This window comes from Nanorana parkeri, unplaced genomic scaffold (genome assembly GCF_000935625.1).
Source record: "Nanorana parkeri isolate BGI_ZX_2015 unplaced genomic scaffold, ASM93562v1 scaffold1332, whole genome shotgun sequence".
In the NCBI taxonomy this organism is placed as follows: domain Eukaryota; kingdom Metazoa; phylum Chordata; class Amphibia; order Anura; family Dicroglossidae; genus Nanorana; species Nanorana parkeri.
Window position 1 is genome coordinate 27,968 of NW_017307600.1, and position 17,529 is coordinate 45,496.

Below are 17,529 nucleotides of genomic sequence, written 5' to 3' on the forward strand. Positions count from 1 at the left end.
TTTTTCTTTGCGCTCCCCCCCCCCCCCCCCCCGGAAAATGTGTGTTTGCACGGCCGCGTTTGGGGTGCCATTAACTAGTAATGGCAGTGCAAGTGCTTTGCACGTTATTGACATGTTTAAATGCGTGTGTGTTCTTTCCTCATGTTCATGGAAATCCTAGGTACTAAGAGCCGGTTTACACAAGCCTGCCCGCTAAAATGCTCCATTGTGTTCTGACAGCTCCATTGGGTGGGTAGTATGATGCCCTGTCTTAACACATCACACTTTTTACTTTTCCTTCTGTTTTTAAACTTTATTTAGTGTTTACAAAGTGTACACTCCACTTAGGTGACCTGTGGTGCGTTCAGTTGTGCTATGAAAAAAATGCAGCATGCCCCACGGTCTGTAACCCTTTGTTGGGACAGACAGCCCTGCTCATCTAGTGATAATGAAATCAGCCAGCAAAGTACAGACAGAGTTAACTATTTGAAACAAAACACCACCTAACCCCCCTAGTTGTATGTGCTCTTTCTGCAAACTTCAGGACTGAGAGATCCAAGACAGAAAGATCCTGTAGGATCTCTCAATCCTGAAGTTTGCAGAAAGAGCACCTAAAAAAAGGTAAGCTGCAAGTTTTATTATTATTTTATTAATTATGCTATGTGATTAGGGGCATATAACAGATTTAAGTAGGTGCTATCCTGATTTGCACTTTAGGTGCAGCCCCTGACTGACATATCCAGAGGGCCACACAACAGCTGAGCTGTCTGAGCTGAGTAAATTTGCATCAATAACCAATTCACTTCTCATAACTTAATACCCAATGATGGGCTAAATCTGTCAATGCTTAAAATAACAAAGTAATGCATATGTTTATTTTATTTTTTTATGGACAAACAAAGCTTTCTTTTGATGAAATTAGTTTGCAACAATTATTTTATTTTCTTTGCAATTTGTAGACAGAAATACATAACCAAAACACTACACTGCCTGTCTGCACACCTCCATTTTGATCGCACTGCCTGCCTGCACACCCTCCACCCTGACCTCACTGCCTGCTTACCGTGCACGCTGACTGCACTACCTGCCTGCACACCCTCCACCTTTAATCTAGTGCCTGCATGTGGTAATTAATTATAACATATCACATTTTCAATTTTATAGTTCAGTCAATACTTTCACTTCTGTATCAGGGTTTATAACATTCTACTAAAATAAGCAATCACACCAACATCAGCTTTGGGAATGGTGCCGATAGCATGAGTCTCATGAATTCCACCATGAATCTCTGTGCACTCTCAATGCTATCTGCTGTTGGTGGTAGGCAGTCTACAATACAATGACAGCAGCCACCGCCCACAGCTGTTCACAAGCCGACTGTATGCAATTGCACATGCTGCGATCACCTGTGGAAACCTGCGCATGGATGTAGACTGTTTGCATCCAGGTGCGAACATCTGTGGGTAATCGTAGCATGTGCGATCACATGCAAATGGCCTGCGAACAGCTGCGGGCAGTGACAGCTCCCATTGTATTGTACAGCACAGCAGAACGCACAAGTCTCGTGGAGGAATTTGTGAGAATTCACAAGTATGAATGAGACCCAATTGTGCTCCTGACATACTTGTTCTATATTTTTATATAAGATTTATAAACAGACAGATAAATAGATAGATACATTTATTGTCGTCTATGGCAACCAATCACATCTTGTATGCTAATAGAAATTACAAATCAGCTACATTGTTTCTCCCAGTTTTCATAAATCAACCCCTGTAATAGATAGGCCCGCTGCCTATCTACCAGTCAGTTCCCCTCCCTCTCTGTGATGTTACCCATCTCTGGATGGATTCCATACATGTCATGATCCCCCCCTTCCCAATATCTTTATATGGCCGTGATTTACCCATAATGCAGCATGGAGGGGCTCTGTAAAGGTGGCGGAAAAGGTGTAGAGGTGGCGGATTGGGATAGAGAGATTATAAAAGGAGATCCGCCCGGCCTCATAATCCAGATATATCCTGACTCTCTCAGTGGATGTATCAGCAGGTAATGGGATCTCTTTACTGTCATGTATCACTAACTTCTTATCACAAAGATTGTTAAGGAAATATTTTATCCTAGAAAATAAATCAGATTGTACTCCTATTCCCCAGGACTTATTATTATTTCCAATCCGTGACTGCTCGCCTCTCCTGTCCATACTGGGGTAACACACCCCGATTCGCCATCTACGTGATCGCCCAACATTCACATCCCAGTAATGTCGCCCTGAGGAGAATCTCTGACAGCTTATCACCTGAGCACAGTCATTAAATCTTTCTGGTGTTTCTGGGCGATTCTGGCTATTTTCTGACCAGGATGCAACTTTCCTATCATCTGATATTTGGAAATTATTAGAAGCGGTGTTTACATCCAGTGATATGTCTGCAGGTTCTGGTATATGGATCCCTTCATTAATCCATGTTATTATATCAGATAAACCTGTGTGTAATGTGTGTGAGATCCGAAACACATCCAGATCCTTTCCATCATGGAGGAGTGTATCATCTCTCTCTCTGTGCTCATTATCTTCCTCCTCAGTATCACACAAGTCATCTGTGCCCGATTTCTGTAGGACAGTCAATGGATCCGTCATGTTACACAGCTCCTCAATGTGACGCATCTTCCTGGACAGCTCGTCCTTCTTTGTTTCCAGCAGTTGAATTAGATCAGACAGGGATGATGAGATCTGCGCTTTCTGCCCGGATATCTCACTCAGAACTCTCTTCTCCAGATCTTCCAGATGTCTCCTCAGCTCTATGAACAGGGCAGTGGCTCTCCTAGTTTCCCCATCTGCTTGTTCTTGCACTTTTCTCCCGTGTTCCCTGAAACTCCAGACTTTTTTCTCCGTCTTCTCTCTTTCCGTTATCATTTTCTGTAGAACATTTTTAAATTTTTTCTTTCTTTTCGCAGAGGCCTCCTCTAGTGACACCATCTCATGTCCTTTGTGTTCTCCGATCAGACAGCAGGACACACAGATACAGGTGGAGTCCTCATTGCAGTAATATTTAAAGGTTTCCTTATGGATGGAGCATTTCCTGTTCTCCAGGGAAGTGGTGAGGTCACATAAGACGTGTTCTGGTGACTTATTGTGAACTTTTAGGTGTTTATCACACAGAGAAGCTTCACACAGCAGACAGGACTTAACAGCAGGTACAGGAGAGTCCACACAATAAGTACAAAAGACCCGGGACTCCTCCAGATCTGGCTGAGCGGACAGGAAATTCTCCACTATGTTACGCAATTTTATGTTCCTCTGCAGTGCAGGCCGAGCCTTAAACCTCTCTCTGCATTCCGGACATGAATAACCTCCGGACCCCTCCAGTGTATCCAGAAAACGATCAATACACACCCGGCAGTAGTTGTGTCCACATCTCAGAGTTACGGGATCTGTGTAAATGTGCAGACAGATAGAACATTCCAGCTCAGCTCTCAGATCAGCAGACGCCATTGCAGGACAAGGAAGTGAAAGTACAAGCTACTGAAACTAAAAAATGTCGTGCCTGCGTGATTGTACGTGTGGGGAGAGGTTAACATGCAGTCATGAGAAATTGTTTTCAGAAGAATCAGGTCATAGTCATGTGTTGCAGGACATTGGAAACAAAATTGCTGTTCAAATCAATGAAATAGTTTCTTTTAGAATTGACAAGTATTTTTGTCAATACACTCTGTGAGAGGCTGCTTCTGCTGAAGTGTATTGTCCTTAAGTTTCCTTTTTTCTCTAGAGCTTGTTTAATGAAGAAATTAAATGTAATTTTAAGAATGGCTTTTCCATACATATAAATCTATGATGAACCATTTTGTAAGTGGGAAAATCTGCCCCCTTAAGCCCCACCCTAGAAACAGGTCACACCCCAAGCTACGCCCCTGTTGTGCTGCCTAAAGCAATTATATAATGTCCAGCATATCATAAAGAGTGGGGCAATACGGACTGTATATTGCAAAGTAGAGAGGAACGAAGATTTTAAATATGTAATATTATACGTGAACTGGGCCCAAGCTGGTACATGTAGTTCCCCTGTAACAGGCAAGCTATTGATTTTGTATGGCCTGTGTTCTTGAAATACACGGAATCATTGTGTCAGGAACTGGATCTGAACCCAGGGCCTCTGCTGTAGCTGGCAGTGGTTCTACCTGCTGAGCCACCTTAAAACCTTGGATAGCTCCTTGCCTCATCTCCTGTGTAATCCTCAATTAACCTCCCTGGCGGTATGATTATTGAGGATTTTAGGTACCAAAAGCGGTACATTGTTTTTCAAGCAAATATGTTGTTTTACATTGTAGGCCTGTAGTTCTTAGTAAATCCTAGGAATAACTCACCTAAATCTGTTCAAACAAGAGTCCAGTAGACATCCCAGGTATGATAAAGTTTGAAACACGAAATTAAAAAATTATAATATAATAAATTATAAATAATTATAAGAAATATCTTGATCTCTGACTATGCTTCTGCCTGCTCCTAGACTACTACTGTCTGCTTGTGTACTGAACTCGGCCTGATTGACTACGATTTTGCCTGCTGTTTCAGCTACTGGACTCCGAGCCTGATCCAGATCGTGACAGAATAATCGGGCCCACCTATTAAATGGAGAAGTATGCTGGTTCGGCTGCCCCCATATTATTAGACATGTGCAAAGACTAAAACATTTGTTTCAGACTAAATAAACGGAAACTAAAAATGTTTTCATTACTTTCGTCAAACAAAACAAATGTCACATGATGCTGTGTCGGGTGACATTACATGTCTATTGGGGGGGGTCTATTACATGTCTATTTTTTAAATATTTAGAACATTGCAGCCTCCATAACAATGCTGTATATTTATTGGACCAAAGAAAGGGGATGCATTTCAGGGGGCAGAACAAATGGTGATCCTTCAAATGTCATCAAGAAAAAACAGCATCTGTGGGAAGACCACAGATAATTCCACCACCTCATCTACCTAAAACTCAAAAAAAAAAAACATAGAAAGATAAGAGAGAAGCCAACTTTTTTGGTGACCAGATCAAAAGCAGCAGCACAAGGCAATGTTTTCACTATTGAAACAAGTGACTAACCGTGCTACCGTCCACAAACCTCACTACCACGCTTTTTGACAGCTGCAGAGGCAAAGATAAGCTATATCAACTTCTCCCACAGTCTTTTTAAACAAAAAAACAACCCCAACCCCTCATATAGACCATCGTATATATACTCTGTGTCAATTATTCATTCATTATTCATACATATTCACTCAATCTTATAAATAATCCCCCAAAGTTGTCCAAAAATAGTGATCGTCACAATAAGCGTGATGAATTCCTTATGTTCACTTGCTTTGTGTTAAATCAGTGAGGAAACCAATTACACTAGTCTACAAATTTTGGGAAATTATCGGCCTCCGAGATAAAATGTGTTAATTTTTACATATTTTGATGAGATGAATTAGAAAACAGGTGATAAAGGTGCTGGTTGGCTGGCTAAAGTTTTCAAAATATTTCACAATAAAGATTTATACACAGTCGAGTATATTTGCCTACAAGGGAGGGAGGTGTCTGATGATCATGATGCCTCGTAACTTCTCGACAAAGTACGGTAGAACAATGAAAATGGTGCCACATGGAAGTGTATACATTTATCCTCACTTTGAGACTAACGATTATTATCTCACTGTCATTTATTGTTCTTTTGTTGCAAGGTATATTTGTCTTGGTCAGATCTACGCATCATACAGTTACATCTGGTGGCTTGTGAAAGTGGCATTGACTAACATTTCCAAGGAAGAGTTGCGTGATATTTTCCCTCAGAAGCCAAGATGCCTCGAAACTGTGTAAACAACGCCGATAACGTCTGCTACATTTGTGGCGAGGTTACATTTGCATCTTAAAAGTGCAGTATGACGGCAGTGGTAAAAAAAGGCATACCACCTATATTTTGGATGCAAAATAGGGGATCAGGACTACAGTTGGGCCCCTCATTATTGTTTCATTACATTTGCAATTTATCTGCGTCATTGGCTAAACATGAAGAAAAAGTCCATGCCTTTCGGAGTCCCAATGGTGTGGAGGGAAGCCGCCAATCATGATAGCGACTGCTATTTTTGCATGAAAATGTTACATGAAAAAACAATAAATGAATGGAAAGTTATGTTATTGGAATTAGTAAATAGATACATTTATAATGATTGTGGCACCATTATCATTGCTATATCACATTTTGCAGAAGAGTTATGGAGCATAATCGCACATCCCCCTCATAATTATGAATTATTTTGATGCAATTTTGACCTGTAGCTGTATCTTGGAAACTAGAGCCAATGAATACTCCGGACTTCATTTTCCTTTATTAGTGAACCAATTCTGGTCAAATTTAACTACTTTCATTTCTAAGGCTTTCACCTTGTAGGCCAGTGTTCAGGGCCAGATTTCCCACAAGGCCAACCAAGGTCCAGCCTCGGGGCAGCAGGAGTGTGGAATTCCTATCACCCAATGACCGAAACATGCAGTTCTAGGCGCTGGGCGGGTAGTTATTTTCTACATTCAGTATTGCTTTGGGCAAGCAGAGCTAAATGTATAGTGGGGAAGCAGGCGCTTGTTTTTTACAAGTGATCTTGGCGATCACTTGTATTCAGCCTGCAGGTCTACCATTCTCCATGGGGGGATTTGGTGGGTAAGGGGGCGCATTGAGGAACCTGGCCCTGGGGCAGTTCCATAGTCCCTCATGACTTCTGTATTTCAATCCGCCAACAACTCTTCCCAGTGAGCCACCGCCGAGTGCGCAAACACTAGCACACTCACCAGATAGTTCCGACCGACATAATGGTCTATATGCGCTCTGTACGCTTCCCTGGCGTCCAATATCTCCCTCTCTACCGAATGTTCTCACCACTACTGCAGACTGCTAAGTAGTCAGTTTCTCCATGCAAATTGTGTCAGTTTGACAACCTCGTGACTTAGCTACAGACTCCAAGCAGTAGAGAGAAATAATAAGAGCCAAAAATATAAGGTTTTTTTTCCAAAAAATAGATAAATATGTTCTACAAACACACCCAATGCATTGTTAGGACCACTGGGCAAACCTACCCTAAGACCTTCAATTTATAGGAGCTAGCTGGAATCTAGGATCCAGCACCTTGACCTCTTCTCCCTCAACACACTCCAAACAGGCTGATTGGTCTCAATCTGCCATCAAACGTTTTGGCCTGCTTGGCTTACTCACGGCCCTAGCTGACACCACTGTATCTTCTTTATCTGTGCACAACAAGCTCTTCTGACGCATGTCAGTCAGTGTCTTGCGGTGATGAAGAATCTGAGGATGGAGATCATAGCTCCAAATACACTCAGATTTTTCAGGTCTGTTGCACTCGCAGTTTAATTTTGTCAACAGTCACTTAATGTTTTTCAGGTCAAACCCATTGTTGGGACACGGTCCTTGAGCACCCAAGACAAAAAGGCCAAAGTGCTCCTCCTCCATAAGCTGTGAATTAGTTCAGCAGCATCAATTTCATGTCCTGCCATTTTTTAACCCCTTCCCTCGGAACATCCTAAGGTGGCTGCCTCTCCTGCTATCCCCTCGCCCAGCCCTAGTCAGACCTACAATTGGTTGACATTATCAGCCTGTTGAGACACAGGCGGGCCTGGAAACACTCTCCCGGTGTACTTTTGCCAAAGCTGCTTTTCTAGGAATGTTTACTATCACTCCAGTGGTTTTGCCGGTGCTTCTGTCACACTGTCTACAGTATAAATGGATAATTAGCTCTATATTTAAGCTGCATGTGGGCTGTGAACCAGCAGCTCTTGATATACAGTTGGATAATTGGCTCTATATATAGGCTGTGTCTGGGCTATAAACTAGTGTTTGTGAATGGTTAGGTGGCCACAGAAGCAGGGCCGGATTAACTCTCTCCACTGCCCCAAGGCCAGGTTCCTCAATGCGCCCCCCTCCCCGCCAAACACCCCCCACCCCAATGGAGAATGGCAACCAGATGGCAGGAGCGGCAGGGTTTCTTTTATTTATTCTGAACTACTTTGCCGTGGCCCCTGGTCCCTCAGTATAGAACGGGGGACCCTGGAAAACATGGTGGGGAGGGAAGTGGCCAGCTGGGAGAGAGGCGGCCTGCGGGGAGATAGGTGATAGACAGACCTTCAGGCTTATTACAAGTGATCTCGGTGGTATCGCCGAGATACTTCTACAAACCGCAGCAGGGCTAAATGTAGAAAAAAAACTACCCACCTGGTGCCCAGAACTGCATGTCCCACCCACCATGTCCCAGGTGTTGGGCGATAGGAATTCCACACCCCTGGGGCCAGTATCAGCTGTGCCGCCCCTCTACTCCCGGCCGCCCCAAGGCCATGGCCTCGGTGGCTATGTGGGGTATCCGGCCCTTTACAGAAGCAGAGAAGGCTCTAGAACAAGAAAAGCTGCTGTATGTGGCAGCTCCGGGCTCTCGTTTGACATCGAAATGACCAATAATAAAGCCAGTCATATTTCTGAGAGGCCAGAGACTCATCAGACGGAACACACGCTGCAAGAAAATGAGACTTTCCATGGAACCAAAACCAGGTGAACTTTACTACAGTTTTTTTTTACTTTTTCTTATTCTGTTTTGTGATCTTTTCTGTAAATATTTTCTGGCACCATTTTCCTTTCTTCTTCATAAAACAATATTTGAAAATCGTTACTCTGAATCTCTGAATTAAGAACTCTAGAGAAACTTTATTTGGAAGTTTAGTACATTTTGTGACGTTGTTTCGATGACTGGAAATTTCGAATGCACCGATACTCGTACTCACCAAATGCTCCGATACTTACCCCGATACCGGAACTTCCGGTCAGAGGGAGACAGGCAGTGCTGCGAGGGGAAATAGAGACGGCTTCCCGGCCAATCAGGAAGCCTGGCCACGGGTAATGACTCATAGCTAGTCTTCCTGATTGTCGGGAAGCTGGCTCCATGCTGAATGGCGGAAAGCCGGCTTCCCAGCCAATCAGCATTGAGTGCAATCACATTGGTTAAATCAGATTGGACAACCAGATTGGTCCAATCTGATTGTATCAATCTGACCATCCAATCAGATCTGACCAAATCAGATTGGACCAAACTGGTTGGTCCAATCGGATTGGATGATCAGGTTGGTCGAATCAGATTGGACCAATCTGATTCAGATTGGTCCAATCAGATTGCTGCTTGTCTGATGTTTGATTGTCCAATCTCATCACCCAATCGGATTGGTCCAATCTGGTTGGATGATCTGATTGGTCCAATCTGATTGTTGCTATCTGACCAATTGGACTCATAGCTAGTCTTCCTGATTGTCGGGAAGCTGGCTCCATGCTGAATGGCGGAAAGCCGGCTTCCCAGCCAATCAGCATTGAGTGCAATCACATTGGTTAAATCAGATTGGACAACCAGATTGGTCCAATCTGATTGTATCAATCTGACCATCCAATCAGATTGGACCAAACTGATTGGACGATCAGGTTGGTCCAATCGGATTGGATGATCAGGTTGGTCCAATCAGATTGGACCAATCTGATTCAGATTGGTCCAATCAGATTGCTGCTTGTCTGATGTTTGATTGTCCAATCTCATCACCCAATCGGATTGGTCCAATCTGGTTGGATGATCTGATTGGTCCAATCTTACTGATTGAACCAATGTGGTCCAATCTGATTGTTGCTATCTGACCAATTGGACTAATCAGATTGGACCTTCTGATCATCCAATAAGATTGCACCAATGTGGTCCAATCTGCTTGGTGCACTCTGATTGGTCTAATCAGATCGTCCAATCTGTACCTTGCAATCTGAGTGTCCAATCTAAATGGACAGTCTGATTGTACAATCAGATTGGTCCAATCAGAGTGGGCAATCAAATTGGACCTTTGGATCTTTAACTTACAATCTGATTGCCCAATCTGTACCTTGAATCTGAGCATCCAATTTGATGGATGATAGAGGATGGAACCCTCTGTACTGAGCTGATTCTACCCATTTTGTAGGAATTGTAGTCCTCTATTGCTGAGAGTAAGATTCTGTTTTGCTGTATAATGTGAGATTGTAGTACTCGGCAGTTGGAGCTGTTATTCTGCATTGCAGTATAATGTATTGCTGGGATTTGTAGTCCTCCATAGCTGCTGGTATTTCGCATTGCTATATAATGTACTACTGGGATTTGTAGTTCCTCTACAGCTTGGAATCAGTGGCAGAACTACCAGAGTTGCAGCTGCAACTGGACTCTGGCACTCCACTACTCTCCTAAAATTATTAGTCTGTATTGTTTTATAAATACTGTCACATGATATACAAAAAAAAGTATTGGTAGACCGTGGTTGTCAACTGGTGGGTCGTGACCCAAAAGTAGGTCGCCACATGCCTTCCACTTTTCTAGGCGAGAGGCTCCTCAGCCTCCCCCTAGCCTTGCACTGTCAGTTCTCACACCAAGCAGCCATTCAAAATATGCTGCCCGGCGCCGAGTGTTGACTTGAGGTGGGGTGGGGTGGGGTGGGCTGGGGCTATGGCAGCGAGGGAGCTCCAACCATACGTGCATTGCTTACAGCCCCCTTGCATGCCCTGGAATGACATCACATTCTGGTTCCAGGCACCCCTACGGGCACGCATGAGAGCTGTACAAGCAATACACATATGGATGGGGCTCCATCACAGCACGGCAACCCACACTAGACCCCAGGCGGAGGATCCACTCCTGGTTTCGTAAGGTAGGGAGAATGGGTGGATCTTAAAAAAAAAAATGATGTCTGTGGTTGTGTGTGTCTGTCAGTGTTTTTGAGGGCCCGTTCACACTAGCACAGTGCGTTAATCGCACAGTTCCATGCAATTAATGCACTGCACAATGCAATCGCACCTACCGTGCATTCTGGTTTGGGAGATACGTTGTATTGCCATTCATTTGAATGGCACCCCAAACGCACTTCCCGCCCACAGTTCGATCGCCTGCACCGGAAAGCACAGTACCACAATGCTTTGCGTTCCATTGCAGTGTGACTTGGGTCGCGACTTAATGTCCGAGGGCAAATGTGAGTCCTGAGGATACACAGGTTGAGAACCACTGGTCTAGAGTATCCTGTGACTAATTTAATAGGCAATACTGACATCTACAGGAAGAATCCAGCCAGCAATAGTCAGCAACTCCAGCTATTGGATGAATGTTTTATACTCTTAGTCCCTGTTTATACCACAGTGTAGCGGGAATGCGCATCATGTACGCATGTTTGTTTCCTTGCGTTTGCTGCACGTCACCCATTGATTTCAATAAGTTCCTGCATGCCCGGACAAACGCAGGAAAGTAGTTAATGTAGCAGATTCTGCTACAGGCATCCTGTGTTTGTTCCATGTGTGTTTTTATCTTTTCTGGGGGAAAACGCACGTTTGGGGTGCCATTAACTAGTAATGGCGCCTCAAGTGCGTTGTACGTTATTGACCTGTTCTGTGAACGTATGTGTCTTTTACCGTGTTTGGTGCACGTTCATGGAACTCCTAGGTGTGAAAGGGGACTAAGGGCCCATTTACACCTGCCTCTCTGCTGCACCTGTGGTGCGGTTGACTGTGCTTTGAAAAAATGCAGCATGTCCCACGTAGTGGTGTGAACGGGGCGCATATAGCACAATGTTTCCTAGCGGTGACTGGCATTGTCTAGATCAGGGGTCAGCAACCTTTTACACACCAAGTGCCATTTTTGAAACCATGGTACAACCGAGTGCCAGTGAACAATAGCACGCTTTAGTGTTAGTTACAGTTACATTTTTTCACTCATGGCTGTACTGCTAATAGTAAGTTAAACTCACTAATTATTTGAATGTGTTTACCTCGCCAGTAGCAGCACAACTATAAGGGAAAATAATTGAATAACTGGTGTACACACAAAACATGTTCATATTTACATGTGCTGAAAAGTAAACTGGACTTTTTTTTTAGTGTGATCCCTGTGTCTTTATTTCATGGTTCAACTAGATGCTGAAAAGTACCAGTCACTGCATATAGTGTGAAGGACTCTCAGTGGGCACTTTGTTACATACCTCAATATAGCACCAGGTTGGACCCCCTTTAGTCTTCAGAACAGCCTGTATTCTTCCCACTGTGCATTTCGCAAGGTGCTGGAACTATTACTAAGGAATGTTGCTTCATGTTGACTCAATGGCATCTTTATATTCCACCTTATTTGTCAGCCACATATTCATACATTGGACTGGCTATTACCCCTCATTCTAAAGGATTCATGCTCAGAACACCAAATTCTAATCCTCATGCATGTTGTAGAGGTAATGATGCAGTGGGGGAATAACTTACAAATTAAAGGGCATTTCCACTTTTGCAACCAAAATTAAGCAAACCCCCTACTGTATTTTTTATGTGTTCCTATTCACACAGCATACCGAAAAATAATTTTAAATAATATATTTCTTAAGCTGGCCATACACCTATAGATTATCTGCAGATTTTCTATGGTTAGATGGAAAAAGTGCAACAGATTCCTTCATCCACGCTAAACTGTGTGGAGGGAGGATTCTCCCACTGGGCTTCAGTATGTTGCTAGTCGGCCCCGCTGGCTGTCAAAATACCTGAACAATCTGATTGGATGCAGGCATTGTTCAGGTGTTTTGAGAGCCAGCGGGGTCGACTAGCAAGATACTGAAGCTTGGCCCGGTGGGAGATTCCCCCATCCACACAGTTTAGCGTAGATGGAGGAATCTGTTTCACTTTTTCCATCTGACCATAGAAAGTCTGCAGACAATCTATAGGTGTATGGCCAGCTTAACCTTTTAGATATCTCTATTTCAGACATCCCAACTCTCCCGGACGCTCCGGGAGTCTCCCGCTATTAGATAGCGGCTCCCGGCCACCCGGGAGAGTAATATCTATCTTGCAGAGTAAACCTTTTCCTGCGATCTGTATTTTTTTTTTCCTGACATCGGAGCCGCCGGCTGTCAGTCAGAGAGAGAAAAAAACAGCATAGGAATGCATAGCTAGATTGCTATTGGCACCCGCCCACTGCTGCTGTAGTTCTCAATCAGGTCCTCTTCTAGTGATTTACAGCAGCAGAGGGTGGGTGCAATAGCCAGCTTGCTATTGGATATTGCAAATTGAACTAGCCAAAAAAGCAATCTAGCTAATCATTCCTATGCTGTTTTTTACATTTTTTTCTTCTGACGGCAGCAGCTGTCAGAATACTAAAAAAAAAAACAGCAGATAGCAAAGAAGCTATTGCTTCCAGTGCTATCTGCCATCATTTCAGAGGGGTGCTCTCCCCCCCTCCTGGGGAAGAGTAAATCCGGCCCTGGTCCCGCTCATCTAGTTTACAAGTAAGAATGAAATCTGCCAGCACAGTACAGACAGGGTTAATTATTTGAAACAAAACTCCACCTAATCCCCTAAACAGGATTTCCCAGTCTTGGAGTTTGCAGAAAGAGCACCTAAAAAAAAGGAAAGCTGCAAGTTAGATTTTTTTTTTTTAAATGATGCTATGTGATTGGGAGCATGTAACAGATTTAAAGTAGGTGCTATCCCTATTTTCACTTTAAGTGCAGCCCCTGACTGACATATACAGATGGCCACGCAATAACTTATTTTTTGTATATGTGCATCAATAACCAATTCATTTCTCGCAGCTTAATACTCAATGATGGGCTATCATTGAGTATTAAGCATCATGTGCCTATTGATTCAGCAATAAATTTGTCAATGCTTAAAATAACAAAGTAAAGCATATGGTTGTTTTTTTTTTCCGTGAACAAACCTTTCTTTTGGTGTCATTTTACAACAATTTTTTATTTTCTATGAAATCAGTAGACAAAAATATATAACATATACACTGCCTGCCAGCACACACTCCACCTTAAATCCACTGCCTGCCTGTATTACTGTATAATGATGACATATCACATTTTTGCTTTAATAATTCAGTTTATACATTCACTTCTGTATCAGTGTTTATAACTTTGTATTAACATAAGAAATCACAACAACATCAGGTTTAGGAATAGGGCCTATAGCACAAGTCTCATGAATTCTTCCGTGAAACCCCTGCAATCTGTCATGCAGGAGTGTAACTAAAGATCACGGGGCCCCCATAGCAAATATGTGATGGTGGGGGTGCTGACGGATCTCTCTCTGAGCTGTGAGTAATGACTCCCAAATATGTAAGTTCCCAAAGATTCCTCTTGTCCATTTAACATCAGCTTTCCTACACTGTAGACTTTAGGGTTAGGGTTGTCATCAACTATGTTAACTTAACATGTTCTATGTTTAATTTGTCTCAACAACCTAATGGGGTCCCCCATCTACCCCCAGCCCCCATAGCAGCTGCCTGGACTGCTATGGCTATAGTTACGCCACTGCTGCCATAGACAAGAGGCAGTCTACAATACAATGACAGCTGCCACCACCCACAACTGTTTACAGGCAATTTGCATGTGATTGCACAAGTTGCGATCATATATGGATGACCATGCCTGGACGCAGACTGTTTGCATTCAGGTGCGATCCTCTGTGGGTATTCATAGAATGTGCGATTACCTGTGAACGGCCTGCAAACAGCTGTGGGCTGTGACAACTGTCATTGTATTGTACTTCTGACATATGTGTTCTATATTTTATTACATAGATAGATAGATAGATAGATAGATAGATAGATAGATAGATAGATAGATAGATAGACGTCTATGGCAACCAATCACATTCTGTATGCTATTTAAAATCACAAATTGGCTACATTTTTCCCGATTTCATAAATCAACCCCTGCCCGCTGCCTATCTACCAATCAGATGCCCCCTCCCTATGAGGTCACCAACCTCTGAGTGGATTTCTCACATCTCCCAATATCCCCCCCAGATATCTTTATACAGCCATAATCTACTGATAAAGCCGCATGAAGGGGCTCGGTGAAGGTGGCGGTGAAGGTGTGGAGGTGTCGGATCGGGTCAGACAGATCATATAAGGAGATCCGCCCGGCCTCATAATCCAGATATATCCTGACTCTCTCAGTGGATATTTCAGCAGGTAATGGGATCTTTTTACTGTCATGTATCACTAACATCTTACCAAAACGCTTTTCAAACATCCGTTTGAAACTAGAAAATAAATCAGATTGTACTCCTATTACCCAGGACTTATTATTATTTCCAATCCGTGACTGCTCGCCTCTCCTGTCCATACTGGGGTAACACACCCCGATTCGCCATCTACGTGATCGCCCAACATTCACATCCCAGTAATGTCGCCCTGAGGAGAATCTCTGACAGCTTATCACCTGAGCACAGTCATTAAATCTTTCTGGTGTTTCTGGGCGATTCTGGCTATTTTCTGACCAGGATGCAACTTTCCTATCATCTGATATTTGGAAATTATTAGAAGCGGTGTTTACATCCAGTGATATGTCTGCAGGTTCTGGTATATGGATCCCTTCATTAATCCATGTTATTATATCAGATAAACCTGTGTGTAATGTGTGTGAGAGCCGAAACACATCCAGATCCTTTCCATCATTGAGGAGTGTATCATCTCTCTCTCTGTCCTCATTATCTTCCTCCTCAGTATCACACAAGTCATCTGTGCCCGATTTATGTAGGACAGTCAATGGATCCGTCATGTTACACAGCTCCTCAATGTGACGCATCTTCGTGGACAGCTCGTCCTTCTTTGTTTCCAGCAGTTGAATTAGATCAGACAGGGATGATGAGATCTGCGCTTTCTGCCCGGAGATATTGCTCAGAACTCTCTTCTCCAGATCTTCCAGACGTCTCCTCAGCTCTATGAACAGGGCAGTGGCTCTCCTAGTTTCCCCATCTGCTTGTTCTTGCACTTTTCTCCCGTGTTCCCTGAAACTCCGGACTTTTTTCTCCGTCTTCTCTCTTTCTGTTATTATTTTCCGTAGAACATTTTTCAATTTTTTCTTTCTTTTCTCAGAGGCCTCCTCTAGTGACACCATCTCATGTCCTTTGTGTTCTCCGATCAGACAGCAGGACACACAGATACAGGTGGAGTCCTCAATGCAGTAATATTTAAAGGTTTCCTTATGGATGGAACATTTCCTGTTCTCCAGGGAAGTGGTGGGGTCACATAAGACGTGTTCTGGTGACTTATTGTGAACTTTTAGGTGTTTATCACACAGAGAAGCTTCACACAGCAGACAGGACTTAACAGCAGGTACAGGAGAGTCCACACAATAAGTACAAAAGACCCGGGACTCCTCCAGATCTGGCTGAGCGGACAGGAAATTCTCCACTATGTTACATAGTTTTATGTTCCTCTGCAGTGCAGGCCGAGCCTTAAACCTCTCTCTACATTCCGGACAGGAAAAACCTCCGCACCCCTCCTGTGTATCCAGAACACAATCAATACACACCCGGCAGTAGTTGTGTCCACATCTCAGAGTTACGGCATCTGTGTAAAAGTTCAGACAGACAGAACATTCCAGCTCAGCTCTCAGATCAGGAGACGCCATTGCAGGAGACAGAAGTGAAAGTAAAAGCTACTGAAACTTAAAAATGCGTGTATGCATGATTGAACTTGTGGGGGGAGGTTAACATGCAGTCATGAGAAATACATTGTTTTCAGAAGAATCAGGTCATAGTCATGTGTTGCAGGACATTGGAAACAAAATTGCTGTTCAAATCAATGAATTGGCTTCTTTTAGAATTGACAAGTATTTTTGTCAATAAACTCTGTGAGAGGCTGCTTCTGCTGAAGTGTATTGACCAGTGGCGGACTGACAACATATGGGGCCCCTGGGCAATACGAGATTATGGGGCCCCCTTGTGCTCTGCCCATATACAAGCCCCACTCGCATACACATTCTTGCATCCCCTGCATACCTCTTCCTTCACTGTTCACTGCTACTATACTTAAATAATTTTAAATACGTAAAGTGCAGTAACCCGTCGCAACTGGTTGCGACCAGGGACCGCCCATTCATCTTATTTTGATATGTTAAAATCCACCCAATGCATTATGACAAGTGGGGGGTAAATTTCATCCCTCTAGCTGTGGTAAAACTACAAATCCTATCATGCATCTGGCTGTGGGAGTCATGCCTATGCAAGAGTCTTGCAAAGCATCCTGGTGAATTGTAGCTAAACCACAGTTAGAGAGCCAGAGTTTACCCACCCCTGAAGATCCTCTACAGTTTAGAAATTATTTCTGTACAAATCAACGCACTGCAGACCTCAGACCAGAACCAACGCACTGTAGACCCCAGACCAGGACCAACGCACTGTAGACCTCAGACCAGAATCACCGCATGGCAGACCTCAGACCAGAATCACCGCATGGCAGACCTCTGACCGGAACAAACGCACTGTAAACCTCTGACGAGAACCAACGCACTGTAGACCTCAGACCAGAACCAACGCACGGCAGACCTCAGAGGAGAACCAACGCACTGTAGACCTCAGACCAGAACCAACACACTGCAGACCTCAGACCAGAACCAACACGCTGCAGACCTCAGACCAGAACCAACGCACTGCAGACTTCAGAACAGAACCAACGCACTGCAGACTTCAGAACAGAACCAA

General features: G+C 43.6%; 2 protein-coding genes across 2 annotated transcripts in view; both read right to left on the reverse strand.

Moving 5' to 3' along the window:
• LOC108797756 (E3 ubiquitin/ISG15 ligase TRIM25-like) overlaps positions 1 to 3,472 on the reverse strand; it is an 18,471-nt gene extending 14,999 nt beyond the window's left edge. Inside the window, exon 1 of the mRNA XM_018569410.1 lies at positions 2,544 to 3,472. Coding sequence (XP_018424912.1) covers positions 2,544 to 3,472 — 929 coding nt within the window. The remainder of the gene's footprint in view (positions 1 to 2,543) is intronic.
• An 11,317-nt stretch (positions 3,473 to 14,789) lies between these two features.
• On the reverse strand, positions 14,790 to 16,457 carry LOC108797757 (E3 ubiquitin/ISG15 ligase TRIM25-like). The gene has a single exon (XM_018569411.1). The coding sequence runs from the start codon at positions 16,455 to 16,457 to the stop codon at positions 14,790 to 14,792; it is 1,668 nt and encodes a 555-aa protein (XP_018424913.1).
• Between the last annotated feature and the right edge of the window lie 1,072 nt (positions 16,458 to 17,529).